The sequence below is a fragment of the Pygocentrus nattereri genome, chromosome 10, assembly GCF_015220715.1.
Source record: "Pygocentrus nattereri isolate fPygNat1 chromosome 10, fPygNat1.pri, whole genome shotgun sequence".
NCBI lineage: Eukaryota > Metazoa > Chordata > Actinopteri > Characiformes > Serrasalmidae > Pygocentrus > Pygocentrus nattereri.
Genome location: NC_051220.1, coordinates 16,400,441 through 16,412,132, shown reverse-complemented (window position 1 = coordinate 16,412,132; position 11,692 = coordinate 16,400,441). Strand labels below are relative to the sequence as shown.

The window sequence follows — 11,692 nt, the reverse complement described above, 5'->3', positions numbered from 1 at the left end:
CAGGTTTCAAGTTTATTTGTCATTTGCACAACATGTTAGGACATTTAAGCATTGAAATGCTTATGTACAGTATATTGTACATATATTTCTTATGGGGGTCTCACTCAAGTTATAGTTAACTGCGGCATATAATAAATAAAACTAAGAAGCTAAACTATTTGTGTTTTTGTTCCTTCCTGATGGCCTCTAAAGGTCATATCTGGCCTTCTTGTAGCTAGCCGGGTCACCAGAGTTGTAGGCAGCAGCCTGAGCTCTTATTTTGGCTCGAACCTCACCATTTACCCAAGGTTTCTAGTTGGGAAATGATCTGACATTGATTGTACAATGTCTTCAGTGGTATTCAGAGGTCTATTGACATTCAGATGACATGCTTTCTTGATTTATCAAATAAAAAGTGAACACATCCTTTATAGATAATAAACTTTAATATGCCATTTTTACAATGTTTACAATGCTGGGGAAAAAAATGTAAAATTTGCATAGATCACTTTTTTTGTCCCTCAATATTTGTAAACTCAGAAAATGAACAGTAATTGTGTATTAAAATGTGTAGACGTGTGCTCTCCGTAGAGGTGTGTTAACTTATTTTCACTTAGAAAATCAACATACATCAACATACAAACAACATAATTTAACCAGTGGCACTCAAACTTTAGCATGAAACTGTAGATACAAGCGTACTATGTTCACAGCCTCATCAGAATATATGTGTGTGGCGTGTGCCGGGGAAATGTGTTTGTTTGTTAATGACAATCACATTGTGGCCGCAAGAGCCGGCAGGAAGGTGGGGCCCAGGAGGTGGGCACATGCCACAATGTGATTGTCATTAAAAAACAAATAAATTTCCCATTTCAGTTGTTTATTCCTCACTCAAAAATGCTAACAGTGCCTGAATGAATCCTAAAGGAGATATATTGGCAAGATCTCCCCTTACTTTGACTTACCATTAGTAATATTATAATTTTCTGTTTGAACTATTTCCTTAAAATTGTGTGCAGCTGAACAGAAGCAGCAGTAAATATGATGTGCAACCTTTATACCTCTCTTGTTGCACACTGTCAGGTGAGAGACAGCCTCTTTGTCAATCTACTACCCATTATGGCTTCAAAGTTCAATTCACCACTTCACTGATCAACCTTAAAGAAAGAGCTCGCTTCAAACGGGTTTGCATTATGAATATCTCTACATCTTAGACAAAGTTTGTTTAGGCTGAAGGCTGAGGAGAGGACTTTGTGAAGGTTTGTGACAACATTTAATTAGATTTTTGCTTTTGCAGTGAAAGCTATACAGTTACGTCTCCGTTTTGTGCTGCTCTTGATTATCAAGCTTTACCTTCATTACTTGCTTAGATGTTGAGGTTGACAGTCAAATCTATGACTAAAGTAAGAGCTTGATTTTTTCAATATATATGTATATAAATGCTAACTACATTATCTGCATATGTAATTATAGTGTAATAAATAACAAATTAAGTATTATGGTAAACATCTGAAAAGTTGTTAAGACTATACTGGATCAACACTGATGCTTTGTACAATTTCTTATCCTATTAGCTTAATTTTTAATGATAATTGAAAGGATCCCAAATCTGTTGACTTGGCTGTTAAAGAAGTGCCAATAAAATGTAAGGTATTTTTATGGAGCCCATTAAGTTGAAGTTGATGTCCATAATCATACTGTGAACAGATATGAAAACTCTGAAAACATTATACCAAACATATTCTCTCAAATTAGCAGAGGCTATTTTAAAATGGTTTGTGACAATTTTGTAATATTTGCCACTGTGGTGGTGATACTGGCATAACGATATTGTCTATTCACTGTGTTCCAAGACTGTGAAGATCTCTGCTAAAGTGTAATATATGAAGTTTAATAATTAAGCTCATCATGTGATTGCTGTGCAGGTGACATTTATTGAGAATGAACAACCTTCAGCAAGACATAGCATTCCTTTAACAACATGTTCAAAATGCTATTGTGACTAACAATGAAAGGTGCTTTAGCCAAATTTGCTAATCTGGTTACCATGAGCATGAGCTGGTTTGGACGCTAAGTGGCTCCTACTAGCCTTCATTCAATCATTCATTCAATCGCTTAGAAATATTGCTGTTAAGTGACCTCCACTTTACTTTGAGCTTTTTTTAACTGAATCTATGTAATCATGCATTTTTAAAATGGGTTTTTGCTGTGGTCTCTTAGATGTCTGAGCAGGCAGATGACTATGAGCATGGAAGGATCAGAGAGCTGCAGGAGCAGCGTATGGCTGTGCAGAAGAAGACTTACACCAAGTGGATGAACAGTGTTTTCTCTAAGAACGGGGTAGGAACAATCCCCTTAAGAGTATTCCAGATCCTGTTTTCACATGGCCACTATCCCAGAGGCACCAGGTCATGCCTCATATCAAAAACAAGTTCAACGGCAAATCATTACTGATAGTATATTTAAGTATAGGTGTTAGGAGAAGAGGTAGACCTCAGAGAAGGTTTAGGGATGTAGTGAAGGTGGACATGGAGATGGTTGGTGTAAAAGTAGAGGAAGCAGTGGATAGGGCAAAATGGAAGCAGATGATCCGCTGTGGCAACCCCTAAAGGGAGCAGCCGAAAGAAGAAGAAGAAGTTAGTCCAGCCTTAATCAGAACTGTAGCTATGTTCCCAGTGTTCTGTGACCTATGTTCTCAAGGCTGTACATTCCTTTAGTTCTTTATTTGATGCAAAATAGCTTAATAGCTATTAGAAAAACTATAAGACAAAAGCTAGAGTCTCGGTGTCACCAGTGACATAGATGGGACAGCAAAGAGCAGGAAAACATTTGTCTTAGCTACATTAGTCTCAGTGAGCTAATTAGCTAGCCAAGCAAACTGTTTATTTGGGAAGTCAGACCATATATAAGTTCTGACCAATTTTAGCATTGCGTATTGCCCCTTTCTGTTGCTATTGTAATTGTGTAGTCTTTTGAGGGGTCATCCCATTGTCACCAGGGCCCTATGTTCCCAGGGATCTTCATTTGTTCATTTAGATTTCTAGGAAACTGCCAAAGAAAAGTGTTCATTTGTGAAGCTAACCAGTTAACTCACTAAGGCTAGCTTACTTAAACTGTTCCTTCTTGTCCCTTCTATGATCTCTAGTGAACCTAGAACCCATAATCACAGGAACCCTTTCAGGTCTGCTGGGATAGGCTCCAGCCCCCCACCGTGACCCTTAGGGAGAAGTGGCTTAGAAAATGGATGGATGGATGTTTTCAATAAAGAGATATGGGACTGTATGGTGCTGGGAACATAGATGTTCTCCCCCTCTTAGCTTACAAACTAAAAGTTTTTGCCTTCCTACTTACTACACTTTAAACATAGCAAATCACGTGTCATATTTTTTAAATATTAAGTAAAGGACAAAAGGGACAAATAAAGGTCCCTGGGAACACAGGGATGACTTCCTTTAATGTGTGCCCTTCATGACTCTAAGATGGCTCAATTTCAGCCATTGAGAAAAGTTGCTTACGTTTGCTAAGCTATGAGAACTGTGATTTTAGCACAAGCTAACTTCAGTAGTTTCTCTGTCTAGGACAGATGACAGCTTTACATGCACCATAATACAGAGTCAGCATGTGAAGTCTTTATGTTGTCACTATTGTTTGTATTCTGTTGAGGTTGAAACTATGCTAATGTGCTAATCATGATTATAAAATGTGAGAACGCTACATTTTCTTTGTAATGATAACATGGTTGCTGCTGTGATGTGGAATTAATGTTTTGTGACTCCTTATCATTTTATGATAGCTAGGCTACATGATACAACCAGTAGATCTTCTCAGGCTGAAGGCCCTCACACCAAAACATGAAGAACCGTCGCTGATGTTACCATAACCAGTACAAAGCTGTCGAATAAGCAGATGAACACACGTGAATTTTGTTTCCCTTGTGGGTGTTATTTATACACGTATAGTCAATTAACAAAGGTTTGCAGGAACTGTAGAAATTTCTCTACAATGAAATAGTTCCAAGAATTTGGCCTGGAGGGCTGGAAAAAAAGCAGCACAGACCAACATGACATGTTGTGTTTTCAATACTGGTATCCTGGTTAACAATCATGTTCATGCTAGGAGACGAGTTAAACCAGCATAAACCAGCTGTGCTGTTTTTTAAGCAGGGTGGGTCCTGCTGCAAGCTAGAAAGCTATTCCCCTCTTATTAAAAGTCCAAGATTGCAGTGCAGGAGTCATGGAAACATGGGTGGAGAGTGGTAGTGCTGACGGTGCTGTGGAAACTCATCAGAGAGAATGTAGTTGTGACAAGTAGGGAATATTTTAGCTAGAAGTGAGGTGGGGTGTGGATTTGCATAACTCCTTTAAGATAAACTCAATATGTAAATGCAATCAAAAGAAAAAGCAAATTTGGTCTAACTCCACAAATGGCCCCTTTAAAATAAAATAAAAATAAACCGAGGTAATCTGTGAACATTTATAAGCAAAAGTCCTCAAGACATAGAAGTATGCATAAATCCATATTTGATACTACATCCTCAAAAAAGTGGCTCTTTTAGGGTTCTTTAATAAAGGCAATTGTTAGAACCACATACATCCAATAATCATTTGATTGCATAAGTTGTTTCTCTTCATGATGGAAACCTGGTTCTTTAAAGAATCTTTTAAAAGAATGGTACCTTCTAGCACCAATAGTTTTCTGCTATTGTTACATGTCATAGAACCTTTGTTTTAGGTACTATATGGAAATCTCTTTTCCAAGACCTTAAGAAAATGTTAAAGACAATGTTCTGCACATTGTAGACGATATTAGGAGTGCCCCTTACTTGCCATTACTGTGCTGTAGACCTAAACATAAATTTAACTCTTCTAATATCATAACACTGAGGTTGATGGGAGTTTGTAACCTTTGTAACTCCTTTGTAAACTCAGTTATGTAATCTTTTGGTGGCACCTCAGTGAGGGAGACCATAAACAAGGAAAAGAGGATACAGCTCGTAACTCAAGGTCTTGCATAAACATTTCAGCAATTCCAAAGTAAGGAAGGAAGAGGATAGCACTGTGTTACCACTTCATATGGTACACCATTGCCAACTGCATAGGTTCACAACATAGGTTCAGTTATGGCAAAACCAGCAAAACATTCAAGCCCTGGTGAACAGACAAGAAAGGAAGGATGCAACTCATTCTGTAAACATAGCTATTACAGTGTTTTACCTCAGCATCTCAGAATCATTCACAAAATACTAGTTGACACTAGAGATTTGCTACTTGTTAGAGGACAGATATGTATTAATAGCTGTGTACGGACTGCTGACAAGGACTTTAAATGCTTCCCTTTCCTTTTTCCCATTCACTTGGTTCCCTTGAGTATTGTTCCTTTTTCAGCACACATACTCCCGGTTAAGCATGGATGCATCTGTACTTGGACATAGTATAAAAGTAGACAACTCCTCAGAGATGACCACATTTTTCGTCCATCAAAGTGTTCATATATGGTACATATGGAATCACATTTCTGAGAGTGGGGAAAAATATATAGCCATTTAGCATGTTGTTATAAAAAGAAAGTCTCCCATTATTATGACATAGTATCTCATAATTATGACATATGTTTGGACTTACTATCTCATAATTATGAGTTAACATCTCATAACAATAATTTACTTTCACAATTTTAAATTACTATCTCATAATTATGACCCAGCATGAAAGCATCTGTACTTGGACTTAACTCTTTAACTCATAGATGACCATGATTTTTGTCCATCAAAGTGTTCATGTGTGATACATATGGCAGCACGTTTGATCCACGATCAAAAGAAATAGCAATTTAGTCAATCATAAAAAACAAAGTTAACCATAATTTTGACAGCATTTTATAATTATACCTTGCTATCTCATAGTAATGACTGCCTCATAATTATGCCCTATAATAATTAGATTCTATCTCATAATTGACAGCTCATAAAAATCAGATCCTATCTTGTAATTATGACTTAGCATCTCATAATAATGATTTACTTTCTCAACTTAATTTCTCATAATCTCTTACTCATTATTCATTATAATAATGAATTAGCATCTTGCTATAATGAGAAAAAAATAGGTCATTAAGAGCTTTTTCATTATTTTTCATTGTTATGCAAACGGAGTCTCAGCTATGAGATAACAAGACATAAATATGACAGTTATGATGTTCTCATTATTATGACATACAATATGGCCTTTTTGTGAGTGCTGGAAACAGGCTTCCACAGGCACAGCTACACACTGCATGGGATGTTTTCCTCCCATACTTCCCAATCGTGAATATAGATCTGTCTGAGGAGATCTGCATATTTCCCCATTCTGTCCAGGGAAGATCCGGTTAGAGACTCTACATTCTCATAGCACTTGTATGAGGGAGTGGCTGCAAGGCCCTGAGTGGAGCCGGCACACAGGGAGGAGTGTGTGAGTCATGCTGGAACAGAGCACGGTGGCCACCAGCCAAAGACAATGTTCAGACCCCGCCAGCTGCCGCTAGTGCGGGGCAGGCAGTGTTTCCTGCCCCGCCTAACCCCAGCATCTCAGGAGAATGTCAGGGGTCAGCGCAACCTGAGCTCCAGCTATGGGAGTTTGACCTAGCAATACGGGGCCGAGGGACTTACGGGACCCCAGAACTTATTGTGCAATATGTTTGAATGTTGTCATTTTCACATGCATCATCATTCTTTGCCAAAGACAGCCACCTGCTTACAACTGAGTTCAAGCATGAAAAAGGATAAACAGCAGCTGCAGAAACTTTGCAAAAGCCATCATGAAAATGGTGAAAATTATGTAGCATGAAATGAAGAAAGAATCCAGACTAAAGGGACATTCCACTCATTTTTCAAAGAGTTTCAGTGGTTTGATGTGAAATGCGTCATTGCAGAAAAATTTTATGGTCTTCCTACCAAACGTCACTAATCAGTAACTCTGACAGCACTAATAATAAACTACAAACACTGTTAGCCAATTGGCTGTGTGCAAACGTGTGTCTTTGAGTTCATGTAACAACATTTAGTTAGCAAAATAGCAGCTTTAGCATCACGGTTATGCAAAGCTGTTAAATATAGTAAAAGTCCATTAACATGGACAGACTATGAACAAATGTTCAGTTAGTTGTGACAGCTTTATCTAAAAAAGAATAGCCCAAATGAACCAGCCAATCCTTATACCAGGGTTCCCCAGTGGGCCAAGAATTAACCATTGGCGCAGCGACAAAACAGGCATGCATCTGTAACTGGCGCCAAAAAGAACAAAACAATCCATCCATCCATCCATCCATCCATCCATCCATCCATTATCTTCCGCTTCTCCGGGGTTTGGGCAGCATCCTAAGCAATGAGGCCCAGACCTCCCTTTCCTCAGCCACTTCCACTGGCTCTCCAAGGGGGATTCCGAGGCACTCCCAGGCAAGCTGTGCGATATAATCACGCCAGCGTGTCCTGGATCTTCCCCGGGGTCTCCTCCCAGGTGGACTTGCCTGTGACACCTCCCGAGGGAGGCGCCCAGGAGGCATCCTAACCAGATGCCCGAACCACCTCAGCTGGCTCCTCTCGACATGAAGAAGCAGCGGCTCTAGTCAGAGTCCCTCCCGGATGACCAAACTTCTCACCCTATCTCTAAGGGAGAGTCCAGACACCCTGCGGAGGAAACTCATTTTGGCCGCTTGTATTCGCAATCTTATTCTTTCGGTCATTACCCAAAGCTCATGACCATAGGTGAGGGTGGGAACATAGATCGACCGGTAAATCGAGAGCCTTTCTTTACCAGCTCTTTCTCAGCTCTTTCTTTACCACAACAGACCAGTAAAGAGCCTGCATCACTGCTGACCCAGCACCAATCCGCCTGTCAATCTCCCGCTCCCTTGTACCATCACTCGTGAACAAGACCCCGAGATACTTGAACTCCTCCACTTGAGGCAAGAGCCTATCCCCGACCCAGAGAGGGTTCTCCGCCCTTTTCCGCCTGAGAACCATGGTCTCGGAGGCTGAGGAGTGTGATTCCCCTGTAGTTGGAACACTTTTTTAAAAAGAGGCACCAACACCCTAGTCTGCCAATCCAGTGGCACCACCCCCGCTGTCCACGCAATGTTGAAAATGCGTGTCAGCCAAGACAGCCCCACAACATCCAGAGCCTTGAGGAACTCAGGGTGGAACTCATCCACCCCTGGAGCCTTGCCACCAAGGAGCTTCTTAACTACCTTAGTGATTTCAGTCTCAGTAATGGACAAGCCTATTTCCATGTCCCCAGACTCCTCACTGGAGAACGTGTCGGTGGGATTGAGAAGGTCCTCAAAGTATTCCTTCCACCGCCCAATGATGTCTTCAGTCGAAGTCAGCAGCACACCATCTCCACAATATACAGTGCTAGTGGCAAACTGCTTTCCCCTTCTGAGTCACCTGACGGTTTGACAGAATCTTTTCGGAGCTGACTTAAGTCACTTTCCAAGGCCTCACCAAACTCCTCCCACACATGGGTTTTTGCCTTGGCGACGACTGAAGCAGAAGATCGCTTGGCCTGTCGATACCTGCCAGCTGCCTCTGGTGTCCCACAGGCCAGCCATGCCCAGTAGGACTCCTTCTTCAGCTTGACAGCATCTCTCACCTGGGGTGTCCACCACCGGGTTCGAGGATTACCACCCTGACAGGCACCAACTACCTTACGGCCACAGCTACAGTCAGCCACTTCAACAGTGGAGGAACGGAACATGGCCCATTCTGAGTCAAAGTCCCCCACCTTCCCCAATATCTGGTCAAAGTTCTGACGGAGGTGTGAGTTGAAGATCAATCTGACAGGTTCTTCTGCCATACGTTCCCAGCAAACCCTCACTATATGTTTGGGCTTGCCTGGTCTGACTGGCATCTCCCCCCACCACCTGATCCAACTCACCACCAGGTGGTGATCAGTTGACAGCTCAGCTCCTCTCTTTACCCGAGTGTCCAAAACACATGGCTGCAAGTCCGATGACACAACTACAAAGTCAATCATTGAACTCCGGCCTAGGGTGTCCTGGTGCCATGTGCACTTATGGACATCCTTGTGTTCAAACATTGTGTTCGTGATGGACAAACTGTGGTTTGTATAGAAGTCCAAAAACTGAACACCACTCGGGTTCAGATCAGAGAGGCCATTCCTCCCAATCACACCCCTCCAGGTCTCACTGTCATTGCCCACGTGAGCGTTAAAGTCCCCCAGTAGGACAATAGAGTCTCCAGGAGGAGCACTTTCAAGCACCCTTCCAAAGGACTCTAAGAAGGCTGGGTATTCTGAACTGCTGTTCGGTGCATAAGCACAGACAGCAGTCAGGACCTGTATCCCAACCCGATGGCGTAGGGAAGCTACCCTCTCGTCCACCGGAGAAAACCCAAACATACAGGCACCGAGTCGAGGGGCTATGAGAAAGCCCACACCTGCCCGCCGCCTCTCACCATGGGCAACTCCAGAAAAGAATAAAGTCCAGCCCCTCTCAAGGAGATTGGATCCAGAGCCCAAGCTGTGTGTTGAGGTGAGCCCGACTATATGTAGCCGGTATCTCTCAACCTCGTGCACCAACTCAGGCTCCTTCCCCACCAGTGAGGTAACGTTCCAAGTTCCAAAAGCCAGTTTCAGCAACTGAGGATCAGAACGCCAAGGCCCACGCCTTCGGACACTGCCCAATCCACAAAGCACTGAACCCCTACTACTGCCCCTCCCATTGGTGGTGGGTCGATGGGAGGGGGGACTCATGTAACTCCTTCGGGCTGGGCCCGGCCGGGCACCATGAGTAAATGCCCGGCCACCAGACGCTCGCTGGCAAGCCCCTCCCCCAGGCCTGGCTCCAGGGTGGGGCCCCGGTAACCCTGTTCCGGGCAGGGTACACAAGTCCTGTTTTTGTCTTTTCATAGGGATTATTATGGATCACACTTTGTCTGACCTGTCACCTAGGACCAGTTTGGCTTGGGAGACCCTACCAGGAGCTTTTGCTCCAGACAACATAGCTCCTAGGATCATTCAAGCACGCAAACCCCTCCACCATGATAAGGTGGTGATCCATGGAGAGGACAAAACAAACCAGAACCTCATATCATCTACTTAGCTCACTCTGTGGACACATCACATGTAAGTCGGGCTTGTGCAAAAAACAGTGCCAAAACGAAAAGTTGATAGCGAAAATAGACAATGCAGTTCTGTCTGGACAAACAAAATTTGTTTTATTTTACCAAGCCATGCTAATGCTGAGCTCTCAAACTGTAGCCATGTGAAGGAGGCTAATATTAAATGGTACGTCATATCAGCTTCAATGACATCTTTCCTGCAAAAACTGAGAGTCAAAAAACAAAAGATTGTAAATTTGATTGCCTCGTACAAACATGTACAAACATCTGCACAAGAAAAGACAGTCATAACCTTGTTGAGGCAGGTGCCACTATTAGACAACACTGCAGTGAAGAGCAGCTTAGCTTAGCTTAGTGACGCATCTTGTGGTAGAACGGACATAGAACAGCTGAACGGACATAGAATAGCTGAATGGACACAGAACAGCTGTCTGTGTGAGTTTTATTGACAGGAGAGCTTTTTGGGAATAATCGACTTGTTTGCTCCTCATTCAAGGAGCGAAATCATTTTTAATGAACTGAATTTGCAAGTGCAAATTAAGACCCGCTTAAAGCTGGCATTGTTTGAAGGAGATCTACAGAAAAGAAAACAGTACTTTCCAAAACTGCTAGAAGACTCTGGATTGTGCGCGACACTGACGACACTGCTTGAGAATATAAAGGAGCGATTCAGAGCTTCCAGCTCTCAAGTGAAATCCTCCTGCTTTTGTGACAGCCGTTCTCCATTTCTGCAGATGGCCTGTGGACTGCTGGGGCCAAAAGGTTACTTTTAGGTATCTAGGAAATGTCAAAATCAGATTTGCTCAAAGAGCAGCGCAAGCATGATAGCGTGATTAGTGGATTAACATGGTTCCTCAATTCAGGCCAGCAAAAATGGTTGCAGTGCTGCTTCTTACAATATTCCCCTCCACCTATATCTGTGAATCATTGTTTTCTTCAATGAGCATCATCAAAATCTGGGACAGGAACAGACTCTAAAGTGCACACCTAGATCAGTAATGTCTTTGCATTGCTACAATAGAGCACCATCCCAATGTCAGATTTCTTGTTTTAACTCGCCTCTGTTACTTTTCTCACGGAATGGTGAGTAAAATCAAATAACCATAGTTTACAAGCCGACCTAATAATAATAATAATAATAATAATAATAATAATAATAGGACTACTGCAATAAAAACTATGTACCATACTGAAACAGTATGAGAATGATACACTGCCCCTTGCCATTACAATGCTGGTTGAATGTGGCCCTTGAAAAATAACTGGAGACCCCTGCCTTATATGGTCATGAAGCTCAGTAGAACATTATGAGAAGGACTATTTGAGCGTGCAGCAGCAAAAAAACAAGTGAACCTGAGGGGGAGGGGTGAGGTTGGAGGTTATATCTCACTGTGGTTTATCACATTGAGTATTGAATGGATTTCCTAAAGATTTTATACGAAATGGTTTATCACATTTCCATACAGCACCAGAGCACAGCTCTGTTTGCCGTTGAACCAAACCAAAAATGCTAAAGCTTTGGATCTATTCACCTTGGCCCTCTTTAGACCATGCATTTTATGCTGGACAAAACTGGTTTAAGCTGGTCTGGTCTGG

The 11,692-nt window shown here is 42.1% G+C and overlaps 1 protein-coding gene across 6 annotated transcripts in view; it reads left to right on the top strand.

Moving 5' to 3' along the window:
* Nucleotides 1-1,113: 1,113 nt before the first annotated feature.
* sptbn5 (spectrin, beta, non-erythrocytic 5) overlaps nt 1,114-11,692 on the top strand; it is a 68,790-nt gene continuing 58,211 nt past the window's right edge. For all 6 annotated transcript variants that reach the window (XR_005130813.1, XR_005130814.1, XR_005130815.1 and 3 more), the window contains exons 1-2: nt 1,114-1,238; nt 2,200-2,319. Coding sequence is in view for 3 of the 6 variants with exons in the window: in XM_017703314.2 (XP_017558803.1) it covers nt 2,200-2,319 (120 nt within the window). In the remaining 3 variants the exon portion in view is untranslated. The remainder of the gene's footprint in view (nt 1,239-2,199; nt 2,320-11,692) is intronic.